Below are 21,172 nucleotides of genomic sequence, written 5' to 3'. Positions count from 1 at the left end.
ACCTTATGCTCTACTTGGTTGTGACAGTTTCTCAGACTTCCCTCGTTTTTGATGACCTTGACAGTTTTGAGAAGTACAGGTCAGGTATTTTGTAGGATGTCTCTCAACTGGGATTTGTCTGATGTTTTTCTCATGGTTGAAATGGGGTTATGGGTTTGGGGGAGGAAGACCACAGAGGCCAAGTGTCATTCTCATTACAAGTGTCATTTTCATGACATCATATTATGGGTACCTATTATCAAAATGACTTATGACTAATGTTAACTTTGATCACCTGATTGACATATTATATGTCAAGGTCTTCACTGTAAAGTTACTCTTTTTTTCCTCCATTTCCATACTGTGCTCTTTGGAGGAAAGTCACTATGCACAGCCCACACTTAGGAAGTGGGGAGTTAGGCTTCACTAACTTGAGGGTGGAGTGGCTACATAAATTATTCATATTATTCTTCTGCATGGGAGAATTGTCTATTCTTTCCCATTTATTTATTCAATCATTTACATTTATCTGTACGTACTCATGGATATTTATTTTATACTTTGGAATATAAGCCAATAGTACTTTATTTATTATGTAGCTCAAATTGTCCCAGCTTTGGCCATTGGGGTCTGGTTCAGGTGGCTCCTGAGTCCCTTTGACATACCCCCATCATCATGTGGCCATTTTGTTTGTTTGTTTGCACTTCCTTCTTTCTGATACTACACAATGTTCCAGGCTCATCTGTCTGTTTCCTGCCCCAGTCCTAGAAGCATCAGTTTCTCCAAGGAGCTTTGTTTCCTTTTATTGGAGGAAGATATTAAAAACCAAGACCTGAGTGATAGGTGTGCTTATTGGGGTGTCATTGCTTTTCCGTGCTCTCAGCTGACAGAGCAAGGAGATGTGTATGTATATTAACCCATGCACGCACAGATATCTATAAATAAATCTATATGTAAACATCTGCATCTATATTAAACTAAACATTAGTTCATACCAACGTCTCTAACTCTAATCCATTGCCACACGGATCATTCTACCCCCCGACTTCCTCTTGCATTTGTTATATATTTGTAAAGTTATTTTAACAGTGGAGAAATTTTGTAATGGTAGGTATGAGAGGAAATAAAAGGATGAAAAGAGCAGGAACTCCAGCGACTAAGAAGAATTAAACATCCAAGAGCCTGTTCTCTATTGTTCATAGCTACAGTTATTAAATATCCACAGTAAAAGGCCTTATAGAGAGTAAGCTTAACTCTTGTTAGTACTGTATTAGTAACTCAGGTTACAGTGGGAAAGTACATAACTTCCCTGTCTCTTAATTTTCTTATCTTCAAAGCAGGCACTTTTTACTCACAGGAGTGTGAGGATTAAATGTTAGCACAAACAGCAAATTTAGAACAGGGCCAGGATCAGTATTCACGACCTATTGTTACTATGTACCCTATGGGGTAAGTATATTATTATTTATATTTTACAGATGAAAAAACAGAGGCATAGAGATATTATAACCTTCTCAAAGTCTCACAGCTAGTAAATTACAGACCCACTCTCTCATAAACTATGCCCTTTAAAGGGTTTCTGAACAGCTCTATACTTACATCTCTTTCTTCTTTAAATGAAGTTATAAAGTGCTACTCTATAAATCTAAAGGGAGGGCTAACTACTGAAAAGACGCAAGGATGCTTTAAATATTCTTGATGTCTCTAACTCAAATCCATTGCCACATGGATCATTCTAGCCCCTTCCTCCTGCATTTGTTATATACTTGTTGTATACGCAGTGATCATCATTATCATTACCTACATTACCACCACTTTCATGCCATGAAAGGACTCAGCTAGTGGAGTAGATTGGCCTTCTCAATGCTCATGCTGTCAACTTAAGCCACTTGAGACAAAGGTCACCCAAGAAGGGAGTTAAAAGTTAGCTCTGCCTTATCTATACCTGTGACTGTTTGTTGTAAGAAGACTCACATAGTGAAGGGTTCCTGGAAGCTTTACTACTTCTTACCTGCCATGTGCTCTGGGGAATGTGACACCAGGTCATGGTTCATGGAATTTGCAGTTGGTAAAGGAAGTGTCTTAGAGGTGAAGAGGGAGGAGATTTGACGGGGAGAACTAGTAGACATTTATCTACTCAAATAAGTGACAGTTTTACACCCTATATTTATTTATTTGCTCCACTCCATATCTACTCCCCTTTAAACACTATGACTCTAATTCTTTTATCATACATAGCCCTGGACGTCACTATTTGTTGACCTTACAGTTTCATTCTGAGCCTGGGTGCCACTGCCAGGTAGATTCTGAAGGGGGAAGCAGCCCCCTCCCTCTCCCCTTTCCTTATCACCATTTTCCCCCCAATTATCTCTCTTAGCATCCATTATAAGATTTGAGGGAAATCATAAGCGTCTTATAAATTCATTTGACAAATATTCATTTAGGACCTACTGTGTCTCAGGGGTTTTGCTAGTCACGAGGTGCGGTACTGAGCCCGAGAGATATACGTAGTCCTCCTCTTCAGGGAGCCCACAGACCACTGGAAAATAACATCAGCTTGTACAGATGGAGGACTTACTCTTGTCAGACACTGGGCTCTGTGTGCTCTATCACCCTGAAATCTCACAGAGGAAGCTATTACTATTGTCCTCATTCCACAAAGGAGGAAACTGAGGATTGCCCAAAGTCACACAACTGGAAATGGGTGGAACTGGGACTGGAGTACAGGTCTGTCTGATGTCACACACTTAACCACACATCCATCCTTTCTCTCTCTCTCTCTCTCTCACACACACACACACACACACACACACATACACACACACACACCTCTCAGGAAGCAGGACCTCAGAGCTTGGTGTGTTTGTGGCTGGAGAATAGTAGCTCTTCTCCAACTTTGCTGAAGTTTCTACTGAATACTTTGATTTGCAAATATAAAGGATTCTCTGAAGCACAACCTTAAACAAATTGTGGTAGACAGCTGGGAGAGGACAGCTGCAGACAGAAAAATGTGGCCGGATGCTCCATGGGCAGGGGAGGGGGGGGATGGATGTGCAGTGAGGCAGCTCCAAGGAGAGGAAACAGTGACGGGTGGAGGTAAGAGGGACTGACAGATTAGACCACCTGGACCCCAGACCACAGTGGAAGGAGGCTTAAATATTCTAGAACGCACTGTCTTTATCAGGTTATGCAAATACAACTAGGATATAAGTATGTTTTTCTTTGCCTGTATCATTCAAATGATTATTCGAATACATTTAAAAATCATTTTTTTTTTCCTGAAGTATGTCTGATATAATGAGGTGGAAAGACCTCAGGATTAAATATCAGGAGACCAAAATTCTTGTCCAGGTATGCACCGGTAGTTCAGTTGTGTGATCTTCTGCAAGTCCCTTAACTTCTCCCATTGTAGGTTTTCCTCCTAATGTAAGAGAATTAATCTACTGAACCTTAAGGATTTTTGAAGTTCCAAACTGTTCTGATGCCATGATTTACCGAGAAGCTACACTGTGTCTAGTACTGCATTAAACAATTCAAGGTTTAGAGGCAATTAGAAGGCATATTTCTAGCCCTCTGGACCTGTGCTGTCCAATACAGTAGCCACCAGCCACATGTGGCTGTGGAGCACTTGAAATGTAGTGTGACTGAACTATAATTTTATGTCATTTTAATTAAATTTGAATTCAGAAGCTAATACTGTATTCAGTTATTGAAAACCTTTATGTTTGAAACAATGTAGGGATATGAATCTTTTTTCAACAAATTTTGTACAATCTAAATACAGATCAATTGTTTCTGATGAAAATTTAGCATCCGAATTGGGATGTGTTGTACATATAAAATACACCAGATTTAAGACAATATTAAAAAAGGATGTAAAATATCTCATTAATAATTTCTTATTGATTGCATGTTGAAATGACAATATTTTGGATATATGGGGTTAAGTAAAATATATTATTAAAATTAATTTAATCTGTTTTTACTTTTTTAATGTGATTATGAGAACATATAAAATGACATACATGGTAGACTTCCCTGGCGGTCCAGTGGTTGACTCCGTGTTTCCACTGCAGGGGGCGAGGGTTAGATCCCTGGTCGGGGACCTAAGATCCTGCATGCTGCGCGGCATGGCCAATATGAAAAAGTAAAATGACATATGTGGCTTGCATGATATTTCTTTTCTTTTTTTCTGGCACCACTGCATGCTTTGGTGCTTTGGAGAAAATAACAGTGTCACCTTTTGAGGGAGACATTTGTACCAGTCTGAGTCATTATTCTTGTCGGGAAAGACTTGCCCTAATTACCTTTGCTAATAGGGCGTGTTTGAAGAGAGCCAGGGGATGCGAGGTCTCTGTGGTCCCCAATGCTTCCAAACTTGGGATGCTGTAGGCACCATGGATAAATGTACCATGACTTACCCATCTGAGTGCACTCGGCACTCCTACCTCCAGAGAGGGGATCTTTTTGGACTAGCCTGTCTCCATTCAACATGAGTACCCCTGCTGGGGGGAGGTTTGAGTCAAGTGCCTTCAGAGGCTGTTCCTGCCGCCACCCTAGCCCACACCCCGGCCAACCCGAGTCTGGTTGCCGTTAGTCTGGCCACAAATTTCTGGTTTATTCAATTGGAGATAGTGCTACCTGGAGATAGTAGTACTTGTTTTGCTCTTTCCACATGGATTGAATTGTAGGATCTTGACCCAAAAATGACAGGTAAGGCTTTCTTCAGAAGGAGCATGTGTCAAGGGCAGGAGTTTTGAATCTGGGGTCTTTTCCTCTGTTTAAAATTCTGCCCTCCTCTCTGCATCTGTAGGGAGTAAATGTATGATCAAGGAGGACCAACTTCTCTGGTCAGTGTGTGGTCAGCATGTGGTGACTGACCTGGTGTGATTGGGAACGGTCATTTTCCCTGGAGAGAATGTGGTGAGTATGGTGGCATGATCAGAAAGGACCAGCATCCCTGGTCACTGATGGGGATTCACTTGGGTTGACTGAGGAGCACCACTGTATTAGTTTGCTAGGGCTGCCATAACAAATACCATAGACTGGGTGGCTTAGGCAATAGACATTTATTTTCTCACAGTTCTGGAGGCTAGAAGTCCAAGATCAAGGTGTCAGCAGTTTTAGTTTCTTCTGAGGCCTCTCCCCTTGTCTTGCAGATGACCACTTTCTGTGTCCTCACATGGTCATCCTTTAGTCTGTGTTGTCTGTGTCATAATCCCTTTTTTTAAAATTATTTTTTAAATTGAGGTATAATTGACATATAACATTAGTTTCAGGTGTACAACATAAGATTTGATATTTGTATATATTGCAAAATGATCACCACAATAAGTGTAGTTAACATCTGCCACCTTACATAGTTACAAAAAAATATGTTTTCTAGTGATGGGAACTTTTAAGATCTACTCTCTTAGCAACTTTCAAATATGCAATACAGTGTTATTAACTATAGTCCGTGCTGTACATTACATCCCCATGACTTATTTATTTTGTAACTAGAAGTTTGTACCTTTTGACCCCCTTCACCCATTTCTCCCATTCTCCATCCCCTGCCTCTGGCAACGATCAATCTGTTTTCTGTATCTATAAGCTGGGTGTGTGAGTGTGAGTGTGTGTTGTTTTGTATTTAATTCTATGTATAAGTGAGATGATACAGTATTTTTCATTGTCTTTCTGACTTATTTCACTTAGCATGATGCCCTCGAGGTCCACCTATATTGGATAAATGGCAAGATTTCATCCTTTTTATGTCTGAATCATATTCCATTGCATAGACATACAACATTATCTATTCATCCATCTATGGACATTTAGGTTGTTTCCATATTTTGGCTATTGTAAATAATGCTGCAATGAACATGGAGGCACATATATCTTTTCCAGTTAATGTTTTCATTTTCTTCAGATAAATACCCAGAAGTGGAATTTCTGGATCATAAGGCAGTTCTATCTTTAATTTTTTGGGGAAACTGCATATTGTTTTCCATAGTGGCTTCACCAATTTACATTCCCACCAACAGTGCAAAAGTGTTCCTTTTTCTCCCCATTCTCGCCAACACTTGTAATTTCTTATCTTTTTGATAATAAGCATTCTGACAAGTGAGAGGTGATATCTCATTATGGTTTTGATTTGCATTTCCCTGATGATTAGTGATGTTGAGTGTTTTTTTCAAGTACATGTTGGCTATCTGTATATCTTCTTTGGAAAAATGTCTATTCAGATCTTCTGCCCATTTTTTAATCGGTTGGTTTTTTTGCTATTGAGTTGTATGAGTTCTTTATGTATTTTGGATATTAACCCCTTATCAGATATATGATTTGAAAACATTTTCTCCCATTCAGTAGGCTGCCTTTTCATTTTCCTGATGGTGTAATCTTTTTGTCTCGGATTAGGGCCCACCTGTACAATTTTATTTTACCTTAATTGTCTCTTTAAAGGCCCTGTCCCCAAATACAGTCATATTCTGAGGTACTGGGAATTAGGACCTCAGTGTATCAATTTGGTGGAAACATATTCAGCCCATAACAACCACCATCTCTGGTCAGTATGTGGCGTTCAAGGATGAATTTAATGAACTGTGCAGTCAGAGGCAATGACTACAGAATGACCATTAGGTCACATGGAGATTTCCCACTCAAGGGAAGGAGAGCAAGAACATGCACCTTTGACATGGCTATGAATGACTTTAGGTAAATGAGATAGGATGAAGGGATGTGCTGACTCCTGAATTTTACTGCAAGGTCACAGATGGTACAGTCTGCTCCTCAGCACCAGGAGTTCCTCGTTACTTGAACCACAGTGCCTGAGACCAAGTGAGTGTAGCTGAATGTCCCTGATATAGTGAGCTAAATCCTAGCTGGCAAATCTGACATCAGGCACAAGGGTTAACAATCTATTTAGGGGCAGAAGAGAAACACAGGGAACAAGTATAAGCCCTGCACCTAGGGACAGAGGGAAAAGAGGTGATGGGGCTGGGAGTGGAAAGTAGAAATCAGCAAAGATTTGTGATTTCTGGAGGGGGTAACTTCTTCAAGTTGGAAATTGATGAACAGGTGCTGATGAGGAGGATGGTGAAAAGTTGGAGCCTAGGCAGAGGCAGGAGAAAACAAGACATGAAAAGACCTATCAGCCTAGCAGGATGATTGGTTAGAGCAGAGGACTTGTGACCACAAGGAGGGTTGGTTTAAAGCAGTGACGGGAGAGAGAAAGGTCTGCATCTAGGTGTGAAGTGATGTGGTTAGATGGGATTAGTGACAGAAGGGAAGATAGACTGAGTGTGAGGAGATTGCTAAGAGCTGGCTATTGATCAAATGTTGATACTGAGGAGGTCCAGAGTTAAACACACACACGCGTGTGCACAGGCAAAACAGCAATCACTGCCATGCTGCAGTCGTGAGATTTCTGGAGGTTACTGGTTCCAGACTGCTGGTGCTGAGACTTCTAGGAACCACCCCTGTGTTCATAAAAGAAAAGATGGGGACAGTCTCACTGTTTGTGGATTCTTAGAAAATAATAGCTGAAAAGTCCATTTCAGCATGCAGTGTGTTTTCCCCCTCCATCTTAACTTCTCAGTCCAGTTGTTAGCAACAAGAAATTAGACGGATGGAAGCAATACTCTCCAAGTGACAAGGTTTAGGGACTAGACACATTAAACTGGGATGAGTTAGTTAAGTAACAGCAAGGAGACGAGTAGATGACCGTGAGGCATTTTATGCACTTATCGTGGGAAGCATACAGTACGGAAGAGCAAATGGACGGCTTGATGGGAATTTGCTCGGCTTACTGGGATAGAACAAGAAAATCTCCTCTTGAAATGTTGACTGAGTGTTGAAGTCTTTTGAAAGAGAACGATTCCCCTCCCAATATATTTTCTCAATAGTCTTCTACAATTACTGTAAATATACTTTGCAACCAACCCTAGATAATATAAAACAAACAAAAAACCCGCAATTGTGTCTTGCACAGGACTTTCAAATTTTTCATTCTCTTGAAGAGATAACAGATCCTGAGTAGCTTGCTGAGGAGCTTTCATCTTTTGCCTTAGTACCCGATATGCAAAAACAGCAATTCATCGTATTTGGACTCTCCTTTCACTGCCTTCAACCATGCCTCAGAAGGACTCAGTTCGCTGGAGCGGACTTTAGCGGTGGGGCCCAAGTTCCATAAATCCCCCAGCAATGTTGATGCTTGCCGAGTTAGAGCGAACTGGACTCTCCACTGGCCGAGTGTGTTCAGGTGATAAGACGACCGGGAAGAGTGAGAAAACAGGCACAGAAGTTTGGGAATGAGTCAGAAGCAGCGACTAACTTTCCTTCTTCCCTCTCCCCAGTCTCAGATATTCACACCGCGTGGACTCCCACTCTGAAGGCCGGGATGCACTAGGTCGGAGTTGCAGCCCCGTGCACAGTCAGGCTGGCGCCCTCCTCACTCCTTTCTCGCAGCAATTACGAGAGCGCGCCCCACCTGCTCTGCAGCTCCGCCCAGCTTCCGACCGCCGGGGGGCGGCCGCACCCCCTCACCACCGAGCCCCGCCTCGCAGCACGCGCCGCTGGCCGGCGCCCCGCCCTCTCCTCACGTGACAGCCCAGCCCTCCATGCGCGCTCGGATTGGCTCTCGCGACCGAGGGGGTGGGTTCTAGCCTACAGCTCTGCCCCGCAACGCGGCTGCAGTTTTCAAACCTCAACTGTAACCTCCCGTCACCGTCTTTGCTGCCGTAGCCGGGAGCCACCTCACGGGGAGGTCAGGTCACAACTGTTGGCCGTTGTCCAGAAGAGTAAAAGTGGGTCCTGCCACGCTCGGAGCTACCCGGCACCTCACGGAGCTAGAGCTGGAGAACGCGTCTTGTCGTGCCCACCTGCGTGGGGCGGGACTGGAGCCCCCTTGGAGGGGGCAGCCTCGGGAGAACCTGCTGCTGCCTGAGCGGTCAGTGTCTTCCGCCTCGCGCGTCCGCGGTCCTGCCGGGATTGGCGGGTGGGCTCGGGGCTGCGACTCCAAACCCCTGAACCAGCCCCCTTTACCCGTGGAACAGAGACCCAGAACGTGGGAGGGGTCCCGAGGAGGGATCCAGGCGGTGTGGGCGGATCCGGGGTCCCCTCTGACCCCCGGCCTGGGGAAGATGGGCTCAGACACCGCCGCCCCCAGGTGGCCCGACTGCTCCGAATCCCTCGCCGCATTCCGGCTGGAGTCCTGCTTCCCTGGTTCCCTCGGGTTCGGCGCTGGGAGCGGCGGCTGGTCCTCCCAGTACCCTTCTCAGCCCGGGGAGCGCGCGCGCGCGCGCGCGCGTGTGTGTGTGTGTCTGTTTGTCTGACTCTGTGTGTGTGCGCGCCGTCGCCTGGCCGGCACGGACTCTCCCTGGGTCGCGCCCCGCGGGGGCCCCCTTCGCGACCGGCTCGATCGCGTCCCTTCCACGTCTCGTCAACGTGGTCCCTTCAGGACCCTGCCGAGTTCACAGCTGTGGTGTAGGCACAGGACATGTTCACATCTGGACTCGTGGACACGTCCTGCTCACAGCTGTCTTTCGTCTGGAGAGAAGTTTGTGCTCATCTTGTGGGGGATTTTCAGTTACTACTTGTGAACAGTTTTTTAAAGTCAGTGAATAGAGAAGTCGAATTGCAGTTGTTTCTGTGATTTCCAGCGATCTGGTTTTATTTTGACGCCATGTAAACCGCAAAGGGTACACGACCCATCCTCAAACTATACAACTACGTGACGGCTACGATTTTGACATTTACCCAGCTCTTTGTTTTAGTGTAGGGAAAAGCTCTTCATTTGAATTCCCTTAGAGGGGCAAGTAGAGACGAAGTTGAAAGAGACTTTATGGGCAGCTGGTAGCTGATGTTCGTTCTTCCTCTGTCTGTGATGGGACTAGAGGCCCTCCAACATCAATTTGCAAATTGAAATTAAGGAAAAGAAAACATTTTAAAGCCACATGCTGATCAGAATTCAATTATATTAGGTCTGTGTGTCACATTCACTGATTGTTTTGCCAACGTAATGTTTACATCCCTGGTACTGATGATAAGCAGTGATGTTTGATATGGTGTCACCCCTTTAGGTTCTCAAGCCTTTGAGAATGTGCCCTGAGACAGCATAGTCTACTGAGATGATTGGGCAATTGGCAGCAAATGTAACCTGGCATTTTGAGCCCGGGAGCACAATTTTATTAAAGGAAAAGATGATAAACCTACTTTGTCATTGATTCACCATTTTATAGTTTTATAGTAAACTGTCCAGAAGTAGTTTTCAACAACTTCCAGAATGTTTGTTTTATAAATGTTAAACCACATACCCGTAAAATTGTGTGTTTTTGAAAAAGCTAGTCCATAGAAGCAGTGTCCTAGTTTAAGACCTTTCTTCTTCCCCCTTCATCCTCCTCTGAGCAGATATTCAGTTTTTTAAAGTTTTTCTTATATTTTAATAACTGAAGTTGTTAATAGCTGCTTTATTTTTGAGGTACATATCATACATTTCACATCATTTTTCTAAATTATGGATATGAAATTGAAGTGAAATGTATTTACATGGCAATATATTCAAGTTTTAAAAGTAAAAGTTGTGTTATTGAAGGCCTTTCATTTTTGTGTGTGGACAGAATGGTTGTAGTTTCTCTTGGGCTCATTGAATACTGAATTACAATTTGGTTAAGATAGAATCAGTTTTTAGGAACGTTGGGACTTGACTAATTGATCACTGTGTCAGCATATTAATAGCAAAGCTGAAGAAAGTACAGGCATTTTATGGCATGTTTCCAATTTTATCTTTAGACTTGCACTGACAGTGTTTTACTGGTGTTAAGTAAACATTTAAATATGTTTTAAAAGCTTTGTTTTTGAAGCTGTTTGATAATTGTAAGAGAGAATTTCCTTATCAAAATTTCCGTTTTTCTCTTAGAGACCTAATTTAAAACCCAGGAATCAAGGAAATCGATTGCTGACACTTTCACTTAATCCTAAAATTGTCTTACAGTTGCATGTATATTATATTGCGGTGCATATTTCCTGTAAAAAAATTGGCAGCTAAGTAGGACAGTGCTTCTAGAGGTACTGCTTTTAAAGGATTTTGATTAATTTTTTTTTTTAAAGAATTCTTTGTGTTCTGTGGGTATTGATTGTGTCAAAGACATTAAGTCATTTATGTACTTACTTTCCACTTGTGAAAACTTTAAATGTTTTAGTTATTTTAATTTTCCACAATATTGATGACAAAATTCAATGATTTTTTTTAAAGATTTTTTTTTTTTTAATGTGGACCATTTTTAAAGTGTTTATTGAATTTGTTACAATATTGCTTCTGTTTTACATTTTTTGGGTTTTTGTTTTTTGGGCCACGAGGCATGTGGGATCTTAGCTCCCAGACCAGGGATCGAACCCACACCCCCTGCATATTGGAAGGCGAAGTCTTAACCACTGGACCAACAGGGACATCCCTCAGTGATTTTGTTTTTAAGTATTTTATATTCTATGATAGACTATTATCAAAGGGTATTTCTTTGATAATAGACAAATGTCTATTATCATAATAGACATTAATAGATAATAGACAATAATTAACAAAGGTACTTAGGAATTAACTCGCATATTTTTATATAAATATGTTGTGACAAATGTAATTTTCAAGACATACTTTATTCATTTTTTTATTTCTTTAATTTATCCTTTTTCCCCCAAATATATTTAACCTTAAACTTCAGTGTCACTTTAAACATCTAAACTAGTCCATTTCTTTTAATATTTATATGCAACATGTCGTTGCACCCTGGACCCTTTGCAACTTCTTCAAAAGAGGGAATAGTTATACTTGAAGCATTTAAAAATCTTAATATTAACAGTGAGATGATAGTTTCATCTGTAATCCGAGGATCATATTCCATTTTGCATTGTAATACTTACTGAATAAACAGTACTTCAGAGATGCTGTAAGTAAACAGTGCTTTATTTTACAACAGAAACTTAATTTTCCATCTGATGAATGACAAGCACTGTATGTTTGTTGGCCCACTATATTTCCGTTTTCAACATCTTTCCATCCTGGTCCATAATTATAGGGTTTAATTCTCCTTCTGAAGGTAGAAGAGACAGCACCTGGCCTTACCTATCATGGCACAGAATCAGGCCTGGGGTCATTACCTGGGACTTTAGCCCTTGGATAGTATATACTAGACTGGTTAGACTAGAGTCAGTTAGCTGGCTTCCTGTTGTGATTTTCAAAGGATTAAATTCTTGAATTATGCTTTCTATTCAATCTTAAAAGAACAAACAAACCTGTTAGTAGAATACATATAAGGAACGGTCTCTTCCTTGAAATTGAAAATCATCATCATCCCTTTCCCTACACAAATACCTTTGCTTCTGATCAATGACTAATTAAAAATGGATCCTTCTGCCACACTAGCAGAAAGTTCTTCCTTTATTTTGATGGATTCTAGATAAATAAATCTCCAGTTCCTCTGTTTCCTAGGGAAAACTTGGTAGCTATAAATGCTAATGTAGAAAGAAAAAGTTTTTTCCCCTGTCGTCTTGTGCCTTACTTTGCTTTCCATTGCCTTTCAAATTTACTTCATGAAGATCTTGATTTATCAGTCCTTGGCAGGACAAGTATCTGGATTTCCTGATTGAGGCAGCTCTTAAAATATTGATATTCTTAGCTGAAGTAGGTATAGTAACATGTGGCCACCTAGTTCGGAAAGATAGGTAAATACAAAATAAATGGCCCGTTGGTATTATATTACAATGTATGATATTATAATTTTATCCATGTTTCCAGACTATGGCTATCCTGTTTAGAACTGAAGTTCTCTGATAGCAATTTAAAATATTTCTTATTTTATTTAGCCAAATACTGAATTAAGCAGAGATTAGCTGCATTTGAAGCTCCAATATGATAATTTCAAGATGGATCTCAAGTTCTGCTAAACCCTTGAAGATATGAGATGTACCTAAAAATTCTTCTTGCTATATTTCATAATTCTTAACAATTCAGTTCATCAGACATTTAAAAAAAATTCCTACCAGGTGCCAGACACCATGCTGGGAGTTTAGGCATGAAAGCAAATGGTTGCAACCCTTCAGACACTAAATATAATTGCAGTCTAACATGTTACATGTTGAGGTAAAGAGGTATGTCAAGGTTCCTCCTATTTGGAGCATAAAGGACAGGCATTAAAGGCAACCTGTGGGTTTTAGGCAAAGCTTCCTGGGGGAGATGACATTCTTTGCTGAGGTAAGAAGGATGCATACGAAGAGTTTTTGCATTTAAAGAAAGGTAGAAAGGATGTTCAGACAGAAGAGTATAAGAGAGGTGTGGAGGCAAAAGATGAGCTACAAGTGTGGCAGGAAATGAAGCTGTTGCGTACCTGGCCTCAAAGGCTTTTGTGTGCATGCTATAAGGACTTGAACTTGTAGGTACTGGGAAGCTAATGTAAGGATCAGAGCAGATAATTTAATTCTCTAGATGTTTTTATTTAGTGTTATATGATGTATTCTATTTTATAAAACATTTTTATATGATAACTTTGAAATGAATATCGTGATGAATATTTTTAAATAGAGCTATTTAGAGGTTTATAGGGACTGTTTGTCTTACTTTTGATCATGTCACGTCACATTTGCTTTCTCCCTTTGAGTAAATTAAGGCCCAGATCAAGCCTAACATTTCCTTTTTTCCTTCCTTCACTGATCCATATCTGAATTCTTATTGTGATTATTGTAATGGGAGTTAATGAAAAAAAAACTTTGCAAATAAACTTGAGGCGCCATTTTTCCTAGTATTGATAGTATTGTGTAATTGGAAGCTTAATTGTATCTTGCCTTCTTCTATTATCCTCTTACTGTTTTTAATGCCTGATCGTGTCTATAATTGTGTACCTACTCATGTGTGCGCACACACACACACAAATTTACGTACTAAGTCCCTTGAGATTTTTTATTAGTATAGCCTAATAGTGTTATGAGATGAATTTCAAATGGAGTGAGACCTATTGGTAATTTAGAATCAGTTATAGGTCTGTGAATTATGGTAGAAAACAAGAAAAGGTCTGTGATTGTTAGAGTTAAAGAGAATTCAGTGGGAAGTTTAGGAAGATGCAAGGAAAGACAGCTGATTGATAACCTTCTTGTGCCCAAGGATTAAATCTTATATGAAGGGCAGCAAGCTGTTTGTGGAGGGATTGGTGGACAAAGGTGACATTCTTGCTCCGCTATATGCAAAATTGGCCAAAGGAGAGGAAATGGAAAAGATATCTAGGCTGTGGCAACTGGTGCAAGTGCAGTAAATAGAAGGAAGCTACACTTAAGGGATGCTATATGGATCCCTAAGGCAGTTTGTAATATAGGTATATTTGCAATAAGTAGATAAGCTTAAAGTTCAACCTTCAGAAATGTGCTTTTCCTTTTTTCTGAGACATGGCTTGTGTTTCCAGCATATTCAGAGACAGAGTAAAATATATCACAATTCAGAAAATGATTTTTGTACTAACACGTATTTTAAAAACTGCTGATTACCCAATGCTGTTTTCAGTTGCATTTATAATCATACAAATATACAAATACCATGGTACATTCATCCATTATGATGACCAACAGTACATGTGAGGGGAGGAAAATTTGTTAGGTGGAAAATTTGTTAGGTAAAAAATTAAACACAAGCCAATGTCTAGTATTAGGAATTGCTATTAAGTAGCTTGATTAATAGGCCCTGTTTGTATTAACACTATTTATTTCAATCCTTTTTTTAAAAAAGGTAAGTTTTTTTTTTCCTTCTAATATAACGGAATAGGTATTACAAAACTTAATACCTATTAGTATTATATTTTGGATATCACATTTTGGATTTTTTTTTTGGAGGGATCCCGGGATGAATCTGGATTTTCACCAAGTGATATCATAATAAAGGCATATGTCTTAAGGTTACAAATTATTATTCATTATATAGAATTATAACTATGACATTAATTCAGAATTTATGAAATTGTTCTTTCTATGCAGTATTAAACAAGATATTAATTCTTGCTTAGTATTTACCCTAAATGCTTATATGGTCTTTGCATAAGAACAGACCTGTTATTTGGATAATGAACACCATATGCTCTAAATAAATGCAGAGAAAACGTTGAGGCCTTAAAAAACCTGAGCAATAATGGCTCATGAACTTCCAGCCAAGTAACACTTAATGTGTAAAGAGATATGTTTTGCTGTTAAAAATGGGTAAGTTTCTGCGTTTAGAGTCTAGTCATATATATTCAAAGCCATCTTTTTTACCCAAAGGCATTTTATTAGTTTTCGTCTATACCTGCTTGGTGTAGATAACTTAAACACAGGAAAGTATAAATACTGCCATAATCTCACCACCCAAAGATAACCACTGTTAATATGTTGCCATAGTTTTCCAGTATTTTCCTCTATTTGCTTTTATATTTAACAAAATTATGTAACATGTATCAAAAATTATATATAACAAATACATATACTTTATATGACAAAATTATCATACTGTAGGTAAAGTTTTGTCTTCCTTTTTTCATTTAGTATTATATCAGTCAAAAATATTCTTTGAAAGCACAATTTTTATTAGATATATAATATCCTATTATTTAGGTATATTTAGCCATTTCCCTATTGTTGGACTTTGGGATTCATTCATTCTACAAGCTTTTTATTTTTTTAACTATTATAAATCATGCTTCATTAAACATAAGTCTTTGACTATATCTAAGATCCATATTGATTCTTTTGAAACTTGAGAGCAGAAAATAATTATTTATAAAATATATCTCCATTCTACTAGATTGTTATGAATAGATCACTTTTTAGCTGATATATTACAGCATGAGATAAACATCTTAGATTCTAGAATCTAGATGAGGTGAACATCTTAGAATCAAGAGCCTGTACTCTCTCTATATGAGTGAATTTGACATGTTCTTGTGCTCATGTTTCCTAAGGCCTGATTTGGAACCATGTTGGGAATGTAGCCCAATTTGTATCTATAATACAGGTATATCCCTTCTTTCTAGATATATGCTTGTAACATAAATGTGGTAATAAGCATGCAAATTCATAGACTTAAATTTAGGGAAAAAAATCTTAAAAGTCCAAAGATGACCTGAAGAAAAAAAGGTTGAGCACAGAAATTGGTAACCGTATTGATTTTTCAGAGAATATGTGACCAATGAAACTGAGTGCCATCAGAACTAAAAGTATACAAATAGTTCATCAAAACAGAATAAAAAGACAGAATTTAAGAGTTGAGTTTAAGCTAACTTGGCGTGAGAGTTTTGTATATGGAAATATAGGGTACAGCTATTCAACAATGGCAGAGGACTGTGTGGAGAGTATCTTTCATTAGAATATTAACAGTATTTATTTATTGAACAATCATGATGTGCTTTCATGACTAGCACTGTACCAGTGTGATTCTACATGAGTTCATCATATTTTAATTTTTAATATTTAGAGCACTGCAAGATACATTCTATAATTCATCCATACTTTAGGGGCAGCAGAATTGAAGCTGTCCTCACTAGTAATCACAGAAATGCAAACTAAACCACAAAACTGTCTGAATGGGCCAAATGTTGGCAAGGAGATGATAAGCTCTCCTACCCAGTGCTAGTGGGATGGAAAGAAGGGACCGACTCTGTGTCTATGTTGCCTTATTTATTTTTAATTTAAACAAAATGTGGCAAAGTAATAAGATTGAAAACCCCAAGTGTTTGTTATATTTGTATCCCTTCCTACACATTTGAAATATTTCTTTCTTTTTTAAAGTAGCTGTATTACTTTGCTAGGCTGCCATAACAAAGTGCTGTACATCGGGTGACTTAAGCAATAGTAATTTATTTTCTTACAATTCTGGAGAGTAGAATTTTGGCATCAAGGTGTCAGCAGGGCTGGTTTCTTCTGAGGCCTTTCTCTTTGGCTTGTGGATGGGCTTCTCCCTATGTTTTCACATGATCTTCCCTCTACGTGTTTCTGTATCCTAATCTCATTTTTTTCATAAGGCCACCTGTCCTCTTGGATTAGGGCACACCCTAATGACCTCATTTTAATTTAATTACCCTTTCTCCAAATACAGTCACTTTCTAAGGTACTAGGGGGTTAGGACTTCAACATATGAATTTTGAGGGAAGGGACATAATTCACCCCATAACATTAGCAAAGTTAAATGTCTCATAGCTGGTATGATGGATAAATGGGATTCAGACCCAGATGTGATTCAGTCCAAATGTTATTTTCAGAATTCTACACTGCTACTTTTGGAATACTAGAGATGTACCTCAAAACTAGTTAGGGCTTTGTTTTTTCAAAGGACACAGAAACTGAAAACACTCCCCTCTAATCATACTGCGTACTTGCTAAGTTGAATATAGGTGGCATTTGAATTTAGGAAGATAAAGAAAAGAACATGTCAAGTAGGAAATAAGGGGAGGAAAAATGTGTCAGAGAAGGAACAGAAGCTCAGGGGGTTCTTATAAGAGGGTGCTAGAAGAATAATACTGGATTTCTTATTAGATAGGCATAGCAGAAAAGTCAGGCATATCTTAAAATATATAGTCTGCTGTTATTATATGAATTCAATTAATATGAAATAGTAGTTTTAATGTTAAAACTGAATACTCATAAATATCATAAAGTTCCAGATAAATATGAGCTTCAGTTACAGATTAGAACTCTAGAATAAGGCTTTATATGTGGTCACTCACTCATCCAACAAAATTATAGAGCTCTTCATGCATAGCAGGCTCTGTGCTATGTTCTGCCTCTAAGGCCTATGAAACAAGTCCATTTCTTGTAGTCATTCACATGTCAGTAACATAACTCACAACATGTGATTTTACCGTCAAATTTGTTTGGCCATGTGAAATTAAATATAAAATGAATAATCATTACTGTGCTGTGTTAAATTATCTTGTTATGTGAAGATATAACTTTAAAGAATGAGAGTTTAAAAATGAAATTGAATGATTGTTTGTATTACAATTTTATTTTAACTGTTTTTTTAAGAATTTGGGAGGTCTTACAGGATTTTTCAATAGTTTTATTCTGAAATGAAGTCAGTAACTTAGTTCAAGTACCATAGAGGTGATACCAGTTTATGTGTATGCTTTTTGTTTTTCTTCCTTCTGGGTAGAATATGCTCTTAAATCTTCTTCTTTCTTTCTTTTTTCTTCTTTTTTTTTTTGGTTGTATCTTATAGCTATATTTGGAGCTGTACAATATAACGCACATCCTATCTGAGATAACATCTTTTTTTTTTCTTAATTGCATTTAAGTTATATCCTGCATCTTCTCTTTTTTTAAATAGGTAAAAATAAGTGACTGAAGAAGCCTACCTGAGAGTCATCTAACATGTCGAGGAGAAGATTTGAGTGTCGAAGTATTTCGGGCTTGCTAACTACAACTCCTCAAACTCCAATTAAAATGGAAAACTTTAATAATTTTTATACACTTACATCCAAAGAGCTAGGAAGGTAAGGAAACTTTTGATGTGTATGTGTTTAAATTCACATTTAGGATTTCTGTGTCTATACTTTCATAAAACTCACTTGATTATTATTTCGCAATGATTAGAAAGAAAAGTCCTCATCTCTGCTGATGTTATACAGAGTTTAGTCTTAACTGACTTGGAAATCAAATCCGTGGAGGGTTAGTGAGCATATATGATACATCCCACCTCGCTTCAGAGCCCATGGTAGGAAGTCAGGGTTCTTACTTGAGGCTGTGCATGGGAAGAGGCAGCTTAGCACAGTGGACTGCCACATCCAAGTTTGGGCTCTGCCATTTACTATTTAACCTCAATTAAATTACTGTACCTCTTGGTTCTGTAGTTTCCTCATCTGAGAACCAGGGATGAAGATAATTGTTATCTATTTTATATGGTTGTTGTAAGGATTAAACTAGTTAATATTTGTAAAGTATTTAGTAGAATGCCATAGAAGTTTTTGTTGAATACACAAATTTTTAATTCTTAGGATATTGTGCTGGGCTAAAAAAAATAAATATGGAGATTCTCCTCTTTTCTAAACAAAATGAATTGACTCATATTTGATAGTATAATTCTGTATGACAAACAATGCATGTACTGTAAGTAAAACCTGTATTTACACTGATACTAATCTGTTTTGGTTTAACGAGGGTGTAAATTCCTTATGACCAAGGAGTGAACTGAGATTATGAGACCATTTAGCGCTACCATTTTAATATATATGAAAGTTACAAAAGATATACCAAATAATTTGTTATGTATTCAGCATTTTGAGCTTTAAATTAAAAACACTTAACAAAGGGTGGGAGGATGGTGATCATTTTCTCTCTTCAGTTTGATCTTTACATTAAAATGGTAAAAGTCCGTGTTTGTATTGATAGATGCACAGTAAAATAGCGTGAATGATTTTTTATCTTTGAAAATCTCAATGTGAAAACAAAAATTGACTGAACCATGGCAAGTAATTCTATTCTTGGTGGTCTTTTATGTCAAGGATAAAGGCTAGTCCTGGCTTTTTCACTTGTCAGATATTGGATGCAGTCTTTCTTTTGCAGAATAAGGGTGATAATATCTACCTCATCAGACTAAGAACTAAATGTGAAAGCATATTTCAGTATTCCTGTCATATTTATTTAATTTTGTGTGCAAAATATTTGGGTCTTCTAATGGTTTTTTTTTTTATAAAATATAGTTTCAAAACCCTTTCAGAATGTTTTCAAGAAATAGTTTAGTTCTAAATCTATATTATTTCTCTTTGCATTATATAGGAAAGAGTAAGTGTTCTTTTAGTTGTATCTCACTATTCATTAAATAGTCATAGAATCTTTATATTAGAAGGACTTCAGTGGTCAGTGGCCTTCTAATATAATTTTTTTATGCAGTGCAGCAGTCTTTTCTAAAATTTTCCTGACAAGTTTTTTACCCAGCCTCAATTTGAATGCTTCAGTGATATGGAACTCACTACCTCAGAATGGTCTGTTCCATTTTGTGGGCACCTCTTAGGCACAGAATTCTGTTTTCTATTCTGCTAACCTCTACCCACTATACATAGTTCTTCTTTTGTAGCTGCATATAATGTCCATGTAAAAACCCTTCAGAGATTTGAATATAGCAAAATGTTGCCAGTTTCCTTAAATGGTCATCTTATGACCTGATTTTCAGACAGCCTTCCTTGATCCAGTTATCCTCTTCTGGACCACTTTGTATTTTTTTCATCATCAGTTTTAAAATGAGAAAGTCTAGAATGGACACAATATTGTCAATATCTCATCATCTAGAATACAACAAAACTTTATTGAGATAGCCTGTGTCGGAGCTAGAAAGACTAATTTTTTTTCTTTGAAGGTTTTGGAGAACTTAAACTTCGAGAACAATATTAATAATTCTAAGTTGTTTTGTAAATGGGGTGCCATCATAAATCACAGTCATAAACTTGACTCAGTATACAACATGTTAGAGAAAAAACTCATGGTAGAATGTGATGAAAACAAATTCAGATGGCTAATATTTCATCTTCTAATACCTTCATGAAAGAGACCTTTTTTCTTTTAATTGATATGGGCTAATGAGTTACATGGTAAATATTGATGTGTCTAATTAGTAAACCTTGATAAATTGGAAATCATGCCCTTTCATCTGCCATGAACTTGCTTTAAATTCTTTCAGTATCTTACCAATTTTGATATTATCCCATACTTGTGCAAAGTGAAAATTAGGATCATAATCTTGTTTCTTCTGAGGCTCGTACATTTTGAAGCATACAAACATATAATTCTAGCATGTGGTGATTACAAAATTACCTTTATAAATCAATTTTTTAATTAATTTTAAGATGTTAGTGTTTCAGAATTTATTTTTCTTCAGCAAATTAGAAGAAAATATGTAAAAGTTAACAGTTCATTTTTGATTGTTCTCAAAAAACTTTGCATTGTTCCTGTTTTTTAACATGTTGGGTAAGTTTTTTCCACCCCTCCCCCAACTGAATCAAGGTTTCATAGGACTTCTTGTGGTTAGAAGGGTGAGGCAGATGCAAAAATAAACGTCAGCTTCCTTTGTGGCTTACCCTCCCCCATCCTTTCACATTTTATTGTCTATTCTAGAATGTAGAAGGGTAACTAACAAGGCCTTTTAGCTGCTGGGAAATCTAGACAGCCTTGCCTTTTTAGGGTATGAATTAAGTACTATTGTTAAGGGTTTTAAATTTTCTTA

The 21,172-nt window shown here is 38.2% G+C and overlaps 1 protein-coding gene across 1 annotated transcript in view; it reads left to right on the top strand.

The window, feature by feature from the left end:
• The first annotated feature begins 8,673 nt into the window (after positions 1 to 8,673).
• Positions 8,674 to 21,172, top strand: part of STK17B (serine/threonine kinase 17b) — a 28,895-nt gene continuing 16,396 nt past the window's right edge. The window contains exons 1-2 of the mRNA XM_061203584.1: positions 8,674 to 8,905; positions 18,284 to 18,449. Of these exons, the coding sequence (XP_061059567.1) occupies positions 18,328 to 18,449 (122 nt within the window). The 5' untranslated portion in view covers positions 8,674 to 8,905; positions 18,284 to 18,327. The remainder of the gene's footprint in view (positions 8,906 to 18,283; positions 18,450 to 21,172) is intronic.

Source organism: Eubalaena glacialis, chromosome 1, assembly GCF_028564815.1.
Source record: "Eubalaena glacialis isolate mEubGla1 chromosome 1, mEubGla1.1.hap2.+ XY, whole genome shotgun sequence".
NCBI classification, from domain to species: Eukaryota; Metazoa; Chordata; class Mammalia; order Artiodactyla; family Balaenidae; genus Eubalaena; species Eubalaena glacialis.
This window is presented reverse-complemented; position numbering and strand designations above follow the sequence as displayed.